We start from the raw sequence: 20814 nt of genomic DNA, 5'->3' as shown, positions 1-20814 counted from the left end.
GAGTGACAATAGCCCTGAATATTTCCAGAGAATCTGGGAGATCCATGAAGGCGATCGGAGGGAAAAACATTCATTCTGCGCCACAAATAGGTTTGTGGAAACATTTGTGCAGAGCATAAAACTGTATGAAAACTTCAGCATGTACTGAATACTCTTCTGCAGCGTTTTAGACATGCAGCACATGCAACCATCAAAGTTGCAACACTCTGAGGATGCACCGATCACATGGCAACAAGCCTTTGGCTGTTACGCCGCGGGAAACTCTATCAGAGAGAGAGTGAGAGTTGCACCGGAGCCGATCATGGGCCCGGCAGGACACTGTGGTCCACATAATAATCCAATGAAACGTGTGACATCCATGAACACCGTAAGGCCCAACAACACTAACAACAAACACTAAGACAAAACAACCCAATCATTCAAACCTGTTTGGTACAATAGATAGCTCTACTTAATGATGTCACCTCTTAGAGATCTAAAGTAATAAATAAAGCAACATACATCTTCTGATCCATCGAGATGGCTCGCTCTCTGCAGCAATAGCAGATCAGGATAACCAGGACTATATTTGGCAACGCCATTTCTTGTGTAAAAACATACAATCTTAACATTTTATTAAAGTGTGTAAAGCAGCTACGTCTGTCCCTTTCTCTGTGCTGCTGACAAGTGCGAATGATATTTTTCCCAAATTAAATCCAAACCTGTTGCTGTGATGACATCTGTGTCACCAACCACTCCAACAGTTTCAGCTAAGATGTACTTTTTTTTTTTGCTATGCTTTGTAAATGTCATTCATGTTGTCAAGCTTTTATACTCAACACATCTCTGCATTTTGCAGTGGAATTCTTCTTACCCCCTCCTGCGTTTGGCATTATTAATAATCAAATAGAAAAAAAAATACGATAAATAGGGATATCCAACCAAAGAAGAGAGAATAGAAACAATGCAATATATCAAAATAATGTGCAAATATAAGATGCAAATATAACATATGGTGTAAGCTATCTGCTAGTGTCCTCATTCAGGATTCAAATAATATGTAACTGTTTGAATGGAACACTTGCAGTGTTTGACAGTTTCACTCAAATCGCAGTTAACATGCTAGTGTGTAACCTGAGCCTCTTGTGACTGGAAGATTTGGGGAAATAACATCCATTGCTGTGTGTGGTGGCTAACTGACATAACAGTCTGAGAGGGAAGGAACAACGAGTGTTTTGAGAAAGCAACGAAGTTTATGTTAAGAATGCGTGTGATAGACAGTTATATATTGACTTTTCATGTCCAAGTGGAATGAACACATCCAATCAAGTTGTCGCAGTGAAATGAAAACATTGAATTGTGATGTCTACTTATTTCCTACACTGCATCGACATATTGTTTTTGGTAAATGTAGGTGTGACCAACTGGTTTAATTTTTAACCTTTCGCCTGTGTTTCCTCTTTTGAGTAACAGCTAAGCCTGACAGGTTTAACAGGGCTTCTGGACAAAACTGGATTTCCTATTTTATTCAGAAGAAATACAGCGATCTTAGGACAGGTGACAAACTAAACTGGGATAAACCATGATTAAAAGTTTGTATTTTTAGCATGTTTTTGGATTTGAAAAGTGTTAAGGCTACAATAAAGTATACACTTACAAATTTCCAAGGCTGTAAAGCAATAGTCAGGTACCCACATGTACATTGAAACAGGTTTGTCTTGCTGTAGTCATTCCTCTTGTTCTGGCAATGAAGAGATCTTTTCCTTAAAATTTTCAAAAGTTTATATGAGGCCTCAGCTGTCTGAGTTAGACAAATAGAGGATTTCTGCAAAAGTTCCAGTGTTTTAAGGACAAAATTTCCTGTTTTTCATTCTGTTCTTTAGCTCAACAGGGAAACGGTGTGGAGATCGAAAGCAGGATTTTTTTACTAAAGTAGAAGAGAAAATACAGCTACAAAGCTAGGCTATATGGTAAGCTACATTGAACTTATCTGAGTAGATAAAACATGTATTATTTGTATTATTATTATTATTATTATTATTTTGGTTTTTTTTATTATCAATAGTAGTAGTAGTAGTATTTATTTATTTTTGCTTTATGGCCAAAAGTACGAGGTAAGCGGGGTGTTGGGGGCTTATGACCTCAGTAATTCTAAAATCCTGGCTATGGTTCTAGCTGTAAATCAGTTTTATAAAGTTATTTTTCAAATCACCGAGTGAAAGAAAGAAAATAGCAAAACACATAGACTTACTTACTGTGAGACAAGTAAAGTATCACAAAGTTAGAATCATTGAAAGGCAAGGGTAGTTTCAAACTGTAAAAATAAACACAGTCTGATATAATACATCTCAGCCGGATGGTAGCAACAGGCCAAACACGGTTAAAAAGACAGACAGGGACACCACTGAAGTTATATGTGTCCTGTAACTCTGGCCAGTTAGATTTTATTCGTCATTGGTACATCCGGGTACTTTATTTTTTGATTGACAGTTGCCATGGCAACAAGCTAGAGCATCGCCATTTTGTCAGGAGGGTTTTTTTCCCAGCTCAGTCTTTTCAAATGTTCTCCCTTCCCGCCGGAATAATGCTGTCAGTGGATATATATTTGACGTTTTTGGATATCGAAATGCGTCTAGTGGATCGGATGAAGAAGATCAAGAGGCCGACGTTTTAACATAGTTGAAATAATTAGGCGGCGCCGCACTAACTCAGTTGTCCGTGTCTCTGGTCCACCGGGCCGGTTCACTGCGCAGGTTTGGACCGCGCGCCATTTTGTGAAAATTGACACAAAATTCCTAACCAAAATTATCAGAGGACACGGTTTCTGTTTCATGTTTGAAATACTCTGGATTTAACTCTATTGTCGTATTTATCGAAGTGGCCGACGCTAAATTTGCAAAGACAACGTAAAATCAGAATTTGGCATAACGTTTATTTAGCGGTAGCTAGAATTGTTAGCTTGAGGCTAGCCAAAGAAGCTACAGCTAGCCAGGGCAGGTAGCTAATGTTAGCTGCGTTCATTTTGTCAACTAGCTAGCCAGTTCGCTAAGGTTAGCTAGTAAGTTATGCGTGCTAGTTAACGTTAGCATGTTGCTAGTCATCAGCTGATGGTAACGTTAGTCAAAGTTGCTTCGATTATCGATGTTGTTCATCAAAGCCTGGGAGATGAAACGCGTATTAAACCTGGCTGGCGAATTTTAGAGTTTGCCGTTCAGAGGACGGGGATTGGATTTAACGTTAACATTACTCGCTAACCGTGCAGGGAGGGGAGAATCTCAAGCTGGATAAGTTTCCTCATCATACAGGTTATTGGACTTTAAATGAAGATCGTGCCATCAGAGGTGAGCAATTGTAAAATGTTATTTTTGATATAAAGCTTCGTTATCTTAACATATCACCTTAACGATTTCGCAGATGTATATTAAATGCAACGTGAATGGTTAACAATGATGGACGCGACAGTGAAGTTGAGAATGGTAGCTTATGGTATGGCGGCTAGCTAACATTTTGTGGCGGTGCCGACTCCGCCGAAGCCAGCGTTAACATTTGCTTTCAGTCAGTAGGTCAACGGACTAATTTTAACGTTTGACGGGAACAGTTTTCCAGGATGTTGTGAGCTAGAGGGTGCAACGGATTGTATCGACTTGGACGGAGAGTCATGCTGGCACGGTGTTAACGTTTCAGCTAACGTTAAGCCTGCGATATTAGACACTGTCATTGTATGATTTAAGCAAATGTTGCCTGTTAGCTAACCACCCTGTTTGATTTACTGTCAATGCAATCTCTAAGTATATTTATATAGGAGGTGTAGCGTGAGGTTTAGAGTTATACAGAACGGAAGCTCCCCTAGCTAACCTGGCTAACGCCTGGTAGCTATTTCGGCTAACCTGGCTAATGGTTAACGTTGACTTGTTGACGAACCAGCTGAATGGGCCCCACAACCCGCTGGCTGAGCACAGCGTCACTAGCTAACGTTAACGTTGGATTGGTGAGAGATATGCTTGCTTGTCCCGCAGTTTTCAGGGTAACGTTAACGACGACAGCGTTAGCTAGTTAGACTGCTAACGGTAACGTGAGCCTGAATTCCGTTTGCCATTTATACGGGGAATTGGAGGCATACACGAACGATATGTAGCAAGAGAGGACGCAAATTAACACTGAATATGCTTTCTAAATTCCAACCATGACGAGATCTACCCCATCATCTGTAAGTACAGAGCTACTCGGGCACCGTCTTTATACACGAACATTGGGCTTTTAATTGTTTTGGATGGGTTACATTTGATTCAGCTTTGGAATGGATCTAATCAGTTGGGCGTGAGAAGATGACACATAGGCTTCTTACATAGGTCTTTAGCTATCACTTAAAATATGAAACGGCTACTAATAGCAAGCTAGCTGTCGTTATATTTACACATAAATAGGCCCATTGATGCCGTGATGAGTCGAGCCAGGAAAGGAACTGTTCATATGTCAGTACTGAAAATGAAGAATAATCAAACGTTTAGGAGAGAGTAAAGCTACAAGTGCGCTTGCAAAATGGCTTTGTGGTCAAAAATAGCTTAATTTTCCCACTAGGGTTTGTGATTTTTATAATGACAAATTCACCCTATAGTTATGTTACTCTGATGTCAGGTATTGTGTTTGTACAATGGGCTCAAAACAAACTTTTTCAGTTCTTTGTCAATTTGCATAATCTTGTACAGTCATTTCAGTTGGGCTTGCCTATTTTTAAAAAGTAAATTTCAGGGCCTACAATTCACTATAAATTACAAGTACATTGACAATGGACATGCTGAGAGGAGATCCTTTGCTATTAAGTCCACAACAATATTAATCCTGATTTGTTTTGTTTAGTGTTATGTAGTCTGAGATAACTATTTATCTTTCAACAGTTTCACAAGAGCTTTAGATCTTTTGTGTTTTGAAATTTCATTGCCTGGGCATTAGTTGCTTTTTGACTGGATCCACAAACAGCTTGTTGTATTTAATTTCAGCTTTATTTTTAAATTCCCTGAAAGTTCATAAGTTTACCTCAAGCCCACTTTTTAAAGTTTTGGAGTGTCATCTGTTCTTTGGGGGGGGGGGGGGGGGGGGGGGGGGGGGGGTCATCTGTCCCGCCCTCTCAACAAAAGTTAAATCACTATGAAGTTAAATCCCCACCAAGAGATGCACAATGATAATGATCTGTTTTTATTCTTTGTAGTGGGTTGTGGTTTGCTGCTGGACTCTCCTCCCAGGATGATATGAAATTTTACAGGAGATGATGCATCCAGGTTAGCTGCTATATATTAAGACTTAACCCTTTGCTGGGAAGTGGTGCACCTAAGATCTTCTTTTCTTTCAGTCATTCTGCTGTTCTGAATTTGACATCCAGACTCACAAATTGTAGGTCATTGTAATGCCTTAAAAAGTCAAACATTGTTAAATTATTGTTATGATTGGTCAAAACATGACTTTAAATTCCATTTAATGCATTTCAACTTTTTATTTGATGACAGAGCTCAAAATGATTAAAATTTGTTTGGCATAATTGTTTTCGGGTTTCAGCTGAACAGGCAGGAAAATAGACACACTAGTCATCATGACAAATCAGTCTTATCATTTTAGTTCTTTTTGTATAAAAGATTAAAATCTAAAGTCTTGGTTAAAGGCTTATCTAATTTAGCAGAAAGTGGTTTTACTGTTTTTTCCATCTTTGTAACATGAGGTTTTATTGAAAATATTTTAATTCATATATATATATATATAGATAGATAGATATATATCTATAATATAGATATATAGATATATATCTATATATATATATATATCTTGATTTCTTAAAATACAGCCTTTGCCTGTGCTCTATCATCTTACAGTTCCTCTTTTTTCTGTCAGTGGATTTGTATTTTTTCCTTTTCCAAAGCTGGGTCAGCTTTCTAATGCTCTCAGATGGAGTGCAGGTTTTGGGCTGTGCAGCTATTTTGCTGTCAGGCTCTTGTGTTGAAAGCAGCGTCTAAGTGTGCCAAAGTTCAATTTTATTTCTTGTTTATTTCTTGTTTTCTCATTGGAAAATGGGAGCAGCTCTGCCCTGGCAACAAAAGTAGGCTATTTGCATACTGCGTTGTGATTGGTCTGTGCATTGATGGGCTTGCCAAATCACGCTGTATCTCTGTGGTGATAGGCTATGCTAATTAGGTGCTGTTGCTGGGATTCTGAATAGTGGTTACTGTGTAGCACTGGTGAATTGTGTTGTCTGGTGAGAGATGCTGATAGCTGAACATGCTATTTGATAATTTTTTGATTCCTTCTGGCTTAAAATGAAGGATGATTCACTGTATAGTGTGGAGATGCTTTATTTTCACCCCTTTTCACTGTTAAACCTGCTGTTTTGCTCCTTTTTCTTCACAAAGGTTGATATATTACTGTTATGATTTATTTTGTGGTTATCCTTTGATGCATTTTCTGACTTAACATGTTTATCAAAAGACACTATGTATTAACTTGACATTTATTTTAACAATGAATTAATCCTTGCTGCTCTCAAAATCTTATGATTATTTTTATCTGTGTTAAAGTGTGAGCTTGATCATTTCAACATACATGTAAATATTACAGATGCATAATTTGTATTTTGCATATATTTTGCTTTCCCAAAGGTAGATTTAGACATTTCTATGTTAAGGCAATTCTGATTGGTTAGATTAAGCAGCAAATAATTCCTTTTTATATTAGATTTGTACCATAAGTAGCAGATATCTTTACCTGTTTTATACTGAGGCCAAAAATCTCTTGTGTGAAACAGGAAACACAGCTATTTTTCATGAAGAGTATTACCCCTTTCCTTCTTTTTGTGATTTGTTACATGCAATGTTGAATTAAGCTATTATGCAACTCATAGCAGTGTTAATTTCTTCCAGGAGGAGAGACTTCAGCATGCAAACCTTCGTCCGTCCGGCTTGCGCCCTCTTTTTCTTTACACACTGCTGGTCTTCAGATGGCTGCTCCAATGCCCCATACGCACCAGCAGTACAGTGACCGCCACCAGCCAAGCACTGACCAATCTGTTACGGTCTTACCGTACAGCGACCAGACACCACAGCTCACTGCCAATCAGGTACACTAACCCTACCCTACCCCAGCTGTTGAATTTCCTTTTGTCTGAATGTGCAGTGTTAGAGGAATTGCAATACTTACTGTGATATGAAAGTCTACTTCTCTTTTAGCTGCTGTCACCAGGCAGAGTAGCTGCTTCTCAAATATTCTTTCAGTCTGGCAGTTTGATATGTGCAATATTTACTGTATTAAATGAAATAAATGGCTTCTTAGATTTATTACTAGTAATTCAGGTTAGTCCCTGTTACTTACAAAAGTACTGTGCATATCGTTTGTTTATTAATGTTGTGATTTTTCCCTTCTAATACTTCAGAGGCACATGCCCCAGTGCTTTCGTGACCCAACTTCAGCTCCCCTGAGGAAGCTCTCCATTGACCTTATCAAAACATACAAACACATCAATGAGGTTAGATATGTTTTTTTAATTAATTTAGCTATCTATCTGTCCATATTATGTTTGTTACATGGTAAAGATTTCCAAAGCTTTTAACTATTTAGAGCACTATGACATTTCTTCAAGTCTAAATGTGTGACTTATTTTTTTGTTGATTTGTAGGTGTATTATGCAAAAAAGAAGCGACGCCACCAACAGGGTCAGGGTGAAGACTCCAGTCACAAAAAAGAGAGGAAAGTCTTTAATGATGGCTATGACGATGATAACTATGACTACATCGTCAAGAATGGGGAGAAGTGGATGGACCGCTATGAGATTGATTCCTTGATAGGAAAAGGATCATTTGGACAGGTGCTTAATTACATATTACACACGCATGCACTTTGAGTACGTGGGGCAGAAAAAAATGTCTTGGATTTGGGGAAAGAAATGATGGTGTCATTTTGCTCAACATATTTGATGCTACTTACTGAAGATTTTTTTGTGTGCAGTTAGCATTTGAAGTGTTTGGGTTTACTATTAAACAAACAATTTGATTGAACATTGGGTAACACTAAAACTAGCTTTTGTTGGCATCCTTAGGTTGTGAAAGCTTATGACCGTGCTGAGCAGGAATGGGTTGCCATTAAGATCATCAAGAACAAGAAAGCTTTCCTCAATCAAGCCCAGATTGAAGTGCGCCTCCTAGAGCTCATGAACAAACATGATACCGAGATGAAATACTACATTGGTAATGCTCTATTTGCCTCTCATCTGACAAGACATCTAAGATATACTAAATCTAAGATGCATTAAAATGATTTCCCTTTATTTGACTAACATTGGTACATTTTGGTTTTCTGCAGTTCACTTAAAGCGTCACTTCATGTTCCGGAACCACCTCTGCCTCGTGTTTGAGATGCTTTCATATAACCTGTATGACCTACTCCGAAATACCAACTTCCGTGGCGTCTCACTCAACCTCACCCGGAAGTTTGCTCAGCAGCTATGCACGGCGCTGCTCTTCCTGGCCACGCCTGAGCTCAGCATCATCCACTGTGACCTGAAGCCTGAGAACATCCTCCTCTGTAACCCAAAGAGGAGTGCCATCAAAATAGTGGACTTTGGCAGCTCATGCCAACTGGGACAAAGGGTATGTAGCTGCAGTTTTCTTTTCCAGCAATAAAATGAATTTATGCTAGAGAGAAGTGTGGGTTAGTTATTGCTTCTAAACATTAGCTCTAATGAATAGATAATTCAAGTATGGAGTCTGACTGGCCGTGCTTTCTTTTTGTAGATATACCAATATATCCAGAGTCGCTTCTACCGTTCCCCAGAGGTGCTGCTGGGAATGCCCTATGACCTGGCCATCGACATGTGGTCCCTGGGTTGCATCTTGGTAGAGATGCACACTGGAGAACCTCTCTTTAGCGGAGCCAACGAGGTATAAGGAACTGCAATACTACTCAGATTAGTTCTGTGTTGTGTTTCATAATATAACTCACAATGGCAATGGTTTCATTGGCAGTAATAGTTTACAACTTTTCACCTAATGTCTAACTTACAGATAATGCCATTTAGACTTCTAGAGTTCACACACCTAAAAGATATCAGATAACACTCAGTTGTCAAGACTTGACATGCTTGTTTCCTGTAATTGTGGCCTAAGCCTTAGTGTTTTGACAGAGAAGTCATCTTTGGATAGCATTTGATGACATTTAAGTTCACATAAATGGGGTATAAAAATGGTTCCCAGAGTGCCCGCCTTTAAGTTGCAGGTGCACAATGTAAATGTTATGTTAACGATAATTTTTCACTTTTCCTCCCAGGTGGACCAGATGAACAAAATAGTCGAGGTTCTTGGTATCCCGCCGAATCACATAATGGACCTAGCCCCAAAAGCCAGGAAGTTCTTTGAGAAGCTTTCGGATGGTACATGGAGTGTTAAGAAGACCAAAGATGGCAAAAGGGTGAGCTCAGTTTATTTTTTCTGCAGTTAGACTCTGACTTAAATTATTATGTGATTATTGTTAAAACCAAGGTAGATTGTGTGATAATATACAGAAGTCAGAGCTATATAAATCTCTTAATCTTTGTGTACTCTTCCTTAAACAGTATAAGCCTCCAGCCTCGCGGAAGCTCCACTCCATCCTGGGTGTGGAGACAGGGGGTCCAGGTGGCCGGCGGGCGGGGGAGTCTGGCCATGCTGTTGCTGACTACTTGAAGTTCAAGGACCTGATCCTCCGGATGTTGGACTATGACCCTAAGAGCCGCATCCAGCCCTACTATGCCCTGCAGCACAGCTTCTTCAAGAAGACTGCGGACGAGGGGACCAATACAAGCAGCAGCGTGTCTACAAGCCCCGCATTAGAGCAGTCCCAGTCTTCAGGAACGACCTCCAGCACCTCCTCCAGTTCAGGTAAGTGCCACTTGAATACTGTGGGCAGATGTTCTACTGTCCTTCGTTTTTAGGAATAAAATACTTTGATTTTTCAGTTGTCGTATTCTAAGACAACATGATAAATTTATTACATCCCCTTTCTACAATTATCTATTTGGTAAAGGGTATTGATTTTGTGGAACTTCTGTACTATGAGCTGTAGCAGGTCATTGTCGAGAAAGAACTACTGACAATGACAGAACAATTAAAGTATCGAAATCCATTTCATTGTAGAACTAAGACAATTCTGACATATGATGGGTACTCTAATAAACATTAGCTAACCATCTTGTAGCATTTGTAACATCACTTTTGTTTAACCCTTAGGAGGCTCATCTGGGACAAGTACCAGTGGCAGAGCAAGATCAGACCCTACCCATCACCACTTGCACAGTGGAGGACACTTCGGCACGGCCCTGCCTGCCATCGATGGTGACAGCCTCTGCCCACAGGTCAGTGAGTTACCGGGAATGAGTTATTGTGGCAATATTTAACGGTTTGAGCAGTTATATCAGAACAAACATAAACAAAGATTGTATTTTTGTCTAATAAATCCTTTGAATTATTTATTTTTTTCATGTTGCTTGATTGAGTAACCCTAATTGCGTTATCCTAATGCAAGATGGAATTAACATCAAATTAAATAACTCTGGTCTTAAAATGAGATCTTACGAAAGTGTGATTGTTTCTGGCATGTATCAATGAGAAAAAATATCATGATTCCTAAACTGAGAATTCTGTTCTTATGAATTATGATAACATTAAGCAATACAAACTACACACATTCCACAACTGACTTTTGTTATTTGCTTGACATTGACAGGCAAGACAGCCTTACCCACCCCCGCTGGTGTGGGGAGGTGGCGTTGGACCAGAGTCAGTCACTGGAGAGACCCACCCAGTCCAGGAGACCACCTTCCATGTTCCCCCCCAGCACCCTAAGGCCCTGCATCCCCACTCACATACTCATCACCACCACGGGCAGATGATGGCTACACGGCCACGCCCACGCCACTACACCTCCCCGACACACAGCTCCTCGACACAGGACTCCATGGAGGTGGTTCATGGCCATCTGTCCATGACCTCCCTGTCTTCCTCTGCCTCCTCTTCCTCTACATCGTCCTCTTCCACTGGGAACCATGGCAACCAGGCCTACCAGCTCCGCCATTTGCCTGCCGGAGCCCTTGACTTTGGTCAGAATGGTGGGCTGAGCATGGGGCTAGGTGCCTTCTCGAACCCACGGCAGGAGACTGGCATGGCAGCGCACCCTGCATTCTCCATGGGCACGAACACAGGGCCTGCCCACTACCTAGCGGAAGGCCACCTGGGCATGAGGCAGGGCATGGACCGGGAGGAGTCTCCAATGACTGGAGTGTGTGTGCAGCAGAGTTCTATGGCCAGCTCGTGACTGCACTGACATTTGGCTGTGTGTTCCCCCTGTGCGTCATTTTTAAGGTGGTGTTTTTTACTACAAGGTGTGTTGAGAACAAAAGCTGCTCACGTCAGAAGGGAGATATCACTGAACCGCTACTACAGAGAAAAACCTTTGTTAAAAAGTATATATGTAATTTTCATCAGTTTTTCTTTTGCAATCATTAGGCACAAAATAATACTGCGGAATAACCATAGTGAGATTGAGACATCCATCTTACCATTTCACCAGTTTCATGTAACCACCAAGTAATCACCATATGGTATTATGTGGCAAAATCTTCTAAGGAGCATTTCAGAGCGAAGTTTGAAGCTGTTTGCAGGTAGCTGTTGGTGATGAAATGCTTGGCGTCCTCTTTCGGTTCAAAGTGTGGACTGCCTGACATTACTGTTCCACTGGTTCTTAATTATTTTGCCCTTTTTAAGTGAAATTTCTCGTAAAAGCTGCTTGTAAATCCTGTAGCTTGACAATGAGGGGAAGTGTTTGCGGTGATATTTCTTGTTGTTGGTCGGTATTGTGTAACTCTGTTAAAGGGGAGCACATAGCAGTGGAGTCCCTATAGCGTGTGCTGGCCGAGTGGAGAAGAGACCCTGCAGGTGGATACTGACACCAACCGGGTCAAAGGAGAGGGAAGCACCACCCCTCAGGCCGAGAGGCCCCGTAGTCCTGCAAGCTGCAACCGGGCCCGGCACAGATGAGAGCAGCGATGGGCACGGGAGACGAAAGGATCCAGCCCAGTGAAAGGAAGACAGTCAGTGGCTGGTTCTAGATAACCCTTTGGCCTTATGACTCATGGACTTGGAATGGGATGGAGCTGGACATTATCATTTGAATTAAGATGGCTTTTCTCTATTTTTCTCTCTAGACAGCCCTTAATTCTTTAAGGAAATTAAAACAACTTAGAAAAGGTAAATAAGAATGGTAATTTGAGGCCTTTCTCAACAAAGATTTCTTCTTCAGCAGGGCCCCACATAACAGGGTCTTATTGTACACAACAACCTCCTAAACATTACTTCCTTGAAAATCTTATTCACTGGTTAAGGATTTTGCAGTGGAAAGAACTATCTATTCCAGAGTCTACCCTTTTATGTTTTATTTTTCCCTTTTGCATGTAGTTCCTCATCAGAACCACCTGCACAAGTCTCTCCATCCAAAACATGGAAACTGAAGAAAAAAATGAGTTAAGTGACTGCCTTTTTTCTCCTCAAATTATGCTGTGAATTTTACAAGAATTTATTTTCCCTTTGGATATGTTTTTATACCAAAGCAGTTGTTTTATAGCATATAGGTGTCTGTAACCAATAATGTAGCAGTTCACCACTTTGACGCAAAGTTTATCAAGATCTTATTTTAACGTCAATACAAACAGCTGCAATATATTACTTTAGCAAAACTGGAGACCGTTGTTGAGACCGTTGGCTATTGTGTATTCTGGCCAGATTTGTTTGCAACGTTTTACCAAAACTGTTTCCATTTTAATTGGTAGATTATTTTGGGAGTCTTTTAAAACTTTGGTATGTTAGAGAATTTGGTAGTTACTCTGCAGGCTCCGGAGTAGCAAGTTAGAAGCTGATGGTTTAAAAAAAAAAAAAAAGGAGACTAATGCGTTCTATTTCTGTGTCGTCGTTTTTCTTTTGCCCCCATCATACTATTTCAAAGGGTTTTGCTGCCTTTCATACATCATTTGGTCAACTTGGTTAGTTTCTGCCGTGAAGCAAGACTTAATGTCTTTGTCTTGGCAGGGTAAGGATAATTGTGGCAAATCAGTTTGTGTTGAATGGTATTTTTCTGATTTGGTAGGGCATCCCCCATGATTGTTGTCCTATTCAAAGGGAAAGGGTGTCCGTCAGCCCACAATCACATGCTTTGCCTAGGCAGACATGCATGTCCTCAAAACATTAGTCAATAACCAGATTTTTTTTATATCAGGGATTTTGAAGTGCTTTCTTTCTTCTGTTGCTCATTATACCAGCTTGAAATTAGACAGAAAAACCTGCCCATAGCCACCATTCAAATTAAGGGCAGGCCACAGGTCATGCTGTTGCCATTTTAAAGGAGAAACCATCGTAAGAGATCATGCTTGGTATTTCCACAAACACAAATGTAAAGCTACCTATATTGAGATTGGGGTTTTATCTGGATGTCAAGGTTAATTGCAAATTTGCAATCATTTTTCATACCCCACAGAATTTGAGACATTTAGAAATTGCCAGTGGTTTTATTACTGGCTCTCATACTGGTACTAAACATTCCAAAAATAAAGACTGAAAAAGAAAAAAAATTGACTGCAGTGACTCGTAAGTGTGCGCCTATTTCAGATCATGCTGATTGACCTCTTATTTAGAGCAGTTGTCATGAAATGCAGCCCCTTTTTAATAGTTGAAATAGAATTTATGTATATATTTATATTTTTTTAATAAAGGAAGTATAGAACTCACTACCTTGCTCCTGCTGGTATGTTGATTATGTTTGTCAATTTGGTGACCATTCAGTGGGCAGGAACTCCTGTTTTCTTAGTGGCAAAACCTTGCCTTTTGGCAAAGGTACTTGACTACATCAGGACAACACTATGAGGTAGGGTTTGAATCAAACAGGGAAAGCTAGATCTTCAAACCTTAATAATTTTCACAGGGTATATTGTAAGTGCATGTACATCACAAACCTTACTTTTTGGTTATATGAGAAGCACATGGTTGAAAAAAAGGTTCCATCTTTCATAAGCCTGTTGAGTTTGTGGGTTATACACAAACACATATACTTGTCGACATATCTGAACACCCAACAGAAGTTGAAATCCTCTTATTTAATTTGGATTTATCCTTTTCATTTTTGATTTCACATTTTTTCACTTTTTTTGTACATGCAACATGCACTATAGAATTGAACAGCATGGGGGAAAGGATAAGTCCATGTATCCACAGATTGTAAGATCTAGTCAAGACTTTGCTGTGTTTATGACAATGCCCTTTGTATTATATTAAGACAGTCTTATGTATGATATATAAAAAGAAGTTAATTGAATTGCTCTGTGTGTCTTTATTGTTCTCTGACAACTCCATCTACATTTTCTACTTTCAAAGAACTGTTCATTTCTCATCCCTGATAACATAATCATACATTCAGAGACATTGTCACAAGTATTTACGGCGACCACAGGTATGTGTATGACGTGGGATTTTATAAAAGACGGGGAGTGACGTCTAAACGATCTGGCTCGTTGGTCTAGGGGTATGATTCTCGCTTCGGGTGCGAGAGGTCCCGGGTTCAAATCCCGGACGAGCCCTCTCTCTTTTACTCCACAGACAAAATCTGTCGAAAACCCAACCTACTGTCGTTGATAAATTGCAAACTTGAAAAAGAAGTATAACGAGTAAATTTCAAAAGATATGCCGAAAACACCTTATTTCTTTCATTTTATGCTTCTGTTGTGTTAACATTACCTCTGTAAGCTTTCCGGATGGTGTTCATTGTCTTTGTTTGAATGGTAGCATTGTATTGCTTTGGCAATATGGGGAGTCGCCAGGCCCATTCACCTTTGATCATAAAGATCTAAAAGTGGGCTCGTCCGGGATTTGAACCCGGGACCTCTCGCACCCTAAGCGAGAATCATACCCCTAGACCAACGAGCCAAGCGAATGCCACAGGAAAGCGGACAGAACATAACACTATTTTCTTTTTATGTATTTGATTTATTTTTCTACATTCCTAAAATGGGCATTCTGGCACCAGCATTTGCTGGAATGAACACATAGCTAACGTTAGGTAAGTCGCTACTGACCTGGAGACATCGTTACGAGGAACTGATGGTAATACATGGCGTTAGCTAGCGTTATCGATTCCTAAAATGTCATGTAATTGCAAGCTATATGTTATCACTACAAACGGTCAGTTCATGGCGTAGCGTTAGATCAAAATCGGGCCATTGAAGGATAGCTATCGCACATTACCCAGTTTAGTAATTGCAAACGCAGTCAGACTGGTCGCTCTACCTAGCAGCTAGCTAGCTCCTGTCTTGTAGCGATTGAACCAGTTGACGGCAGCAGTGCACCTTAAAGGGCTGCTGTGACTACTTTCAAGGTAGAAGAAGAAAAATCGGTCTTTTAATTGGTCTATAGAATAAACCGGTGTAGCACGACCGACCAATAGTTACACGTAAATGTTGAGGTACGTCCAATCAGGTGCATTGTAGGCGAGGTATTGCCCTGGAAAACCACGATTGACTCAAAATTCAACGGTTTTGTGAATATGTCGTGAATCAAGTCTGCACTGTGATAGTTTTCTGTAGAAACTCTAGTCAGACACTATTTGAAGTCATATAAATTGTTGGTGTTAGAAGTCATCTGCATCCACGCGAACCCCGAAAGGAAAGCGCTAGAGTTAGCAGATGGTATTAGTGAAGTTAGCTAAGCTAACTATCTAGCCTGAAGCATGCCGAATTTTTGCGCGGCCCCAAACTGTACACGAAAGAGCACACAATCGGATTTGGCATTTTTTCGGTTTCCACGGGACCCAGAGAGGTAAGGCATCGTATCAAACGTTGAGGATCTTAAATATTAAGGCATGCACCGTTAACTGGTGCGCTTACACTTGTATCCTTAACGTTACTAGATTGACTGTAATCATAACATTCGTTAAGTTCGCTAACCTCATAAAACGCAGTTTGTTTTCATTCTGAGTGCAACGGTTGGAGTAGTCCTTATTCTCCCAACAAGTTACCCATGTAAACACATTTTGAGCGGTAAATATGTTTACGAACACATCGACGTCTTTTTTAACTCTGATGTTTGTGTTGCATATCTAGCCTTGTGTTTAAAGTGAGTTTAGAGCTATTTGGTAGGTAACTCAGACCCATGAAAAGCCTACAATGTGCAAACGTACTTCAATGTAATGTAGTCTCAACAATACACTCAACACACAGCAATACACAATTGTTTCAAAGTTTACAACTACGACCACTTTCATATTTGAGAAATTCAATATAAAACTAGAGGAAAATTTTTTCAATTATTTATTCCTTCATTTCTTGATTTCCTGAGCTGTTTTCACACAGTGTTACATTTTTTGTGAGTACCTTTTTGATGTCAGTTGTGTTGTGCGTTATAACCTTAATATCTGTCAACCCCACACTGATACAGACACGGCTACTGTCTCAGTGCGTTACTGTTTTTCAAATGGTGCATAAATCTGATGTGTGTAATTTTTAGATGCCGAATCTGGGTCGAGAACTGCCGCAGGGCAGATCTGGAGGCGAAAACAGCAGACCAGTTGAACAAGCACTATAGATTATGTGCCAAACACTTCGACCCAGCTATGGTGTGCAAAACAGTAAGTGTCTTCCGCATTTCTAGCCAACAGCCTATTGGCATGTTTCCTCTTAATTTCCAATAATTCTGAGTCTCCTAAAAATGGCTCATTTGACTTAATTGTTTTTCAGAGCCCATATAGGACTGTTTTGAAGGATACAGCCATTCCAACTATATTTGACCTGACAAGCCATCTAAGAAATCCTCATACAAGACATCGCAAGCGGATTAAAGAACTTGTAAGAAAAATATTTATTACCTCTTAGGTCACTTTTCAGGGTTGTTTTAAATGCACCTCGTAAGTTTAATAGTTTGTCCAACTGTTGTTGTTAACTTCTGTTTTTATTTCAGACAGAAGAAGACATAAAGAAGATTAAAGAAAGGAGATGTAAGTAAAAATGACATTTTATTTGTAGTCATCAATGTAAAATAATTTCACGGTAATTTTATTCAATGCCCATCACTGTTACTTTTCTTTGTTTCTCTCTCTCTCTCCCCAGTGGCATCTTCTATTGAACAGCTTAACTCCAAAAAAGATGCAGCAGTTGACGATAGCACAAGCACCAATGACGACGAACCTCAACTGTCCACAGAGGAGAAGGCGTTTCGTGAATACCTGAGATCCTTGTTTGAGGTTTTGGTCATGTTAGGGAAACAGAGTATCCCATTAGTGGCTGACAGAGCATCCGAAGTTGAATGCATGTCCAACAACTTCCAGGCCCTTCTGCATTACCGCATGAATGCTGGAGATGAAGCTTTGAGGAAGCGGTTTGAGGCGACAGCTGTAAACACAGAATACCTGTCTGCAACCCAGCAGAGCCAGCTCCTGGACATCTGTGAGAACACAGTGAGGGAGGAGATGCTGATGGAGGTGAGAGAGAGTCGCTTCTTCTCCCTGGTCACGGGTGACCTTGTTGAGTTTGGCAACGAGAAACACCTGCCTCTATTTTTACGCTTTGTGAATCAGCAAAACGTCCTCCGAGAGGAGTTTTTGGACTTTATACTGTTTGATGGTGATGAGGCCACACTGGTCGAGAGGCTGGAGGCCCAGCTGACAGACCGTTGGGGGCTTAGCATGGAGGACTGCCGTGGTCAGGCCCACAAGGCCACTGGTACATCCACCACCAAGATGAAAGCTGTGGCAGTATTACTGATGGAGAAGTATCCTCTGGTATTGCACATGCCTTGCTCTCATATGGCTTTGAACATCCATCTGGCCAACAGTCTGCCTTTTCCCAATGTCCAAGTCGTCATGGAGACTCTGAGGAGGATCGGTGCATTCTTTCGAATCCCGTTTGCTCAGGATGAGCTAGAGAACGCTATCTCTACCCACTACCAGAAAAATGAAGAGAAGGCAGCTGTGTTAAAACAGGCCTCTGGCTCAGGATGGACAGAGCAGCACAATGTCTTTGACGTGCTGCTAGACGTGTTGGAGCCCCTGCTGCTGTGCATGGACAGCATTCGGGACAATGCTGACGGAAAGTTTGCTGACGCTGCCGCGGAGGATGCATATTCAATCGCAGAAACTCTGGCTGACTTTGAGATCATCGTCACCATTGTTATCTTAAAGAACGTTCTCACATTCACCCGCGCCTTCGGAAGGAATCTCCAAGGGGAAACACTCGATGTGTTTTTTGCTGCCAACAGTCTGACTGCTGTCCTGCATTCGCTAAACGAGGTCAACGACAACATCGACGTCTACCATGAGTTCTGGTATGAGGAGGCTGTGAGCGTGGCCACCGTAATGGCGATTCCTGTAAAGGTCCCCAGGCTATTTCTTCGGAAGCAGCGTGCAGCTGATGTGGGTGAAATCCAAGCAGAGGCATATTTTAAGGAGTATGTAACAGTCCCTGTTATCCATGGCATCATGCAGGAGGTGGAGGACATGTTCTCTGAGACCAACCTCAAAGCTCTCAAGTGCCTGTCTCTGGTCCCAGCTGTCATGGGCCAAATGAAGTTCAACACCACCGAGGAGAACTATGCAGATGTTTACCGCAACGACCTCCCCAACCCAGACACTCTTCCTGCAGAGCTTCACTGCTGGAGAATCAAGTGGAAGCACAGGGGCAAAGAGGTGCGCCTGCCCACCACCATCCACGAAACCCTTCAGCTGCCAGATGTCAAGTTCTTTCCCAACGTGAACTCCTTCCTGAAGGTGCTCTCCACCTTGCCGGTGCTGAAATTAGAGGACAACAAAAGTGCGACGGCGAGCGAACGGCTGCAGGCTTATCTTGACAGCATGTCGCCTAAGCAGTGGAACAAAAGTCTCGCGATGCTTAACATCAACACTCACGTCAAACACGACTTGGATGTCATGGTGGACAAATACTGCAGACTCTACCCGGAGGATGATCCTGAAGCTGAGGCCGAGTCTGAGGAAGTGGCTGAGGAGGATGTGACGAAATGATACGACACAGAGACTGAGCGCAGCTGTTCTGGGACAAGAACAAGTCAGTCATAAACACATCGTCCGTTAGTGCTGATCATTTTAATGCCATAGATGCCATTTGTATTTGGTCTCTGAGGCTCCCAAGAACATTTCAATTACCCTTGTTTTTATTGTTTGAGTGAAAAATGTGTATATATTTAAATGCATCTGAGTGTAATCTTGCATTGTAAATAAGTAAGCTAATTCGGCAGGAAGGAGGAATAAATACTCAATACCTCGTCGAGACTCGATGAAAACTGCAACACAACAAAACGTCCAGAATTGTAAGGTAGTGGGCATGAGCTGTAAACATTCAGAGCACTGAGTGTCTGTCAGGCTGCTTTCCTATTAGACGAGCCTCCTCTTTAATGATGCCGCGATCTTAAGGCAACATTTTGCAGCCTTTTTCTGCTTCATTTATTTTATTTGTTCAGTTCAGCAGATGGTGGTTTTTGTGCACAAATTATCTGACATAAACGGCTCATTTACTGTCAGCATTTATTTTATTTTTTTTTTAGTGAATGTAAGTAGCCCCAGTACATGGATGCCACTATGAGGCAGGAAGAGCACCAGAGGGAGCAGTTACACCAACACCAGCAGCATCCCTGAATTCATACTCTCATTAGGAAGCCATCTTTTTTTTATGTACAAATAAAAAGCTTATACTGATAGTGTGACATATTGTGTATAGTTAAAGGGCCTGTGTGGTGACAGATAACCTCTTTAAAGGGTGCGTTCTGGTTGGGGTAGTTCTTGATCAAACTTCTGTCTCAACACGGTGAAAATAGCATTCTGTGATGTAGTAACATGTACTGTTTTGCAGGAAGAGAAATACAGGAAATAAGATGTAGCAGTCATTGTATGTTATTGTGGTAATTATGACGAGATGCCCTCTTTTTGCTGGCAGCCAATCTATTCATTAACTTGTTAGATTTTATATGAACCTTCACATTCTGTTCACAGTTTGGTCTAATAAAATCCTTTGTGCAGAGCGCAGAAATGAAGGCACTAGAGGGCAAAATGCGTCTTTGTTTTCCTCTTGCTTCAGTTGTGCGCACTTGGCTCCATCCATCCAGTTACCGCCTTAAAATGAAAAATCACATTGAAAACATGAACGTGTAATAAAGGAAACAGGAAATAAGCAGGAATAAATGGAAGTATTTGACTCTTGCATTTAGACATGGACGAGTAAAGCTTTATTTTATTTCCGATTTGCAGCAACATTATCGGCCATTTCCTCCAACTACAATAGGCTGCTGTTGCATCCGCTGTAGCATGAAGTTGGCATTTTGCAACATGGCACGGGTTAAACGTGTCTCCTCCTCCTCCTCCTCTGCCGGCCAGACGGTGACGAGCTCAGGTGATAGTTCACCGTGCAAACTCACAGTGCAGACCCCGGGCATCACACGAGTGTGGGTGGGGTCGCTTTGATGCGCAACCAGACAGCAATGTGCACTCCACAGCAAACCCCAAAGTCCCTTTAAACTTCCAATAAGAACAAATACCCTGCAGGAGGAGGGAGAGAGGGAGGCGTGGGGGCCTTACTTCCTTAAAGTCTCACGCAAAGACTGGTGAGATATCCTCAGCAGAGAATTACAGAAAGCTAGGAGGAGGAATAACCCTGACTGGACAAAAACTGAGAGGGTACGGGGTGAGGGATCGGGCATTTGCAAGTCTTCGAGTCGTGAGTAGGACGCTTATTAACACGTTTATTCCTGCTTCAGAGTTTTTCTGTGCACCCTTTTACCTGACAGCCTC

At 41.2% G+C, this 20814-nt stretch overlaps 2 protein-coding genes and 2 non-coding genes across 6 annotated transcripts; 3 read left to right on the top strand and 1 right to left on the bottom strand.

Annotated features, from left to right (window-relative positions):
- Positions 1-2497: 2497 nt before the first annotated feature.
- dyrk1ab (dual-specificity tyrosine-(Y)-phosphorylation regulated kinase 1A, b) lies at positions 2498-14340 on the top strand. 3 transcript variants are annotated; one of them, XM_041940478.1, is made up of 12 exons: positions 2498-3320; positions 5186-5255; positions 6882-7078; positions 7391-7483; positions 7634-7822; positions 8054-8201; positions 8317-8603; positions 8748-8894; positions 9280-9420; positions 9566-9869; positions 10218-10342; positions 10714-14340. In XM_041940478.1, exons 2-12 carry the CDS (start codon positions 5243-5245, stop codon positions 11299-11301), a joined length of 2232 nt encoding a protein of 743 aa, XP_041796412.1. In that variant the 5' UTR covers positions 2498-3320; positions 5186-5242; the 3' UTR covers positions 11302-14340. The 3 variants fall into 3 exon arrangements, with proteins under 3 accessions (XP_041796412.1, XP_041796414.1, XP_041796413.1); XM_041940479.1 differs by lacking the exon at positions 2498-3320 and adding an exon at positions 3956-4186; XM_041940480.1 differs by lacking the exon at positions 5186-5255.
- Positions 14341-14536: 196 nt separating this feature from the next.
- Positions 14537-14608, top strand: trnap-cgg. The gene has a single exon. It is a non-coding gene; the product is annotated as a tRNA-Pro (tRNA).
- A 274-nt stretch (positions 14609-14882) lies between these two features.
- trnap-agg lies at positions 14883-14954 on the bottom strand. The gene has a single exon. It is a non-coding gene; the product is annotated as a tRNA-Pro (tRNA).
- Positions 14955-15539: 585 nt separating this feature from the next.
- On the top strand, positions 15540-20177 carry thap12b (THAP domain containing 12b). Its single transcript, XM_041941044.1, has 5 exons — positions 15540-15842; positions 16530-16650; positions 16760-16867; positions 16980-17016; positions 17129-20177. The coding sequence occupies exons 1-5, from the start codon at positions 15754-15756 to the stop codon at positions 19033-19035; spliced, it is 2262 nt and encodes a 753-aa protein (XP_041796978.1). The 5' UTR covers positions 15540-15753; the 3' UTR covers positions 19036-20177.
- Positions 20178-20814: the final 637 nt, after the last annotated feature.

This window comes from Chelmon rostratus, chromosome 7 (genome assembly GCF_017976325.1).
Source record: "Chelmon rostratus isolate fCheRos1 chromosome 7, fCheRos1.pri, whole genome shotgun sequence".
NCBI classification, from domain to species: Eukaryota; Metazoa; Chordata; class Actinopteri; order Chaetodontiformes; family Chaetodontidae; genus Chelmon; species Chelmon rostratus.
The sequence above is the reverse complement of the archived record's forward strand: the minus strand, read 5'-3'. Positions and strand labels throughout refer to the sequence as shown.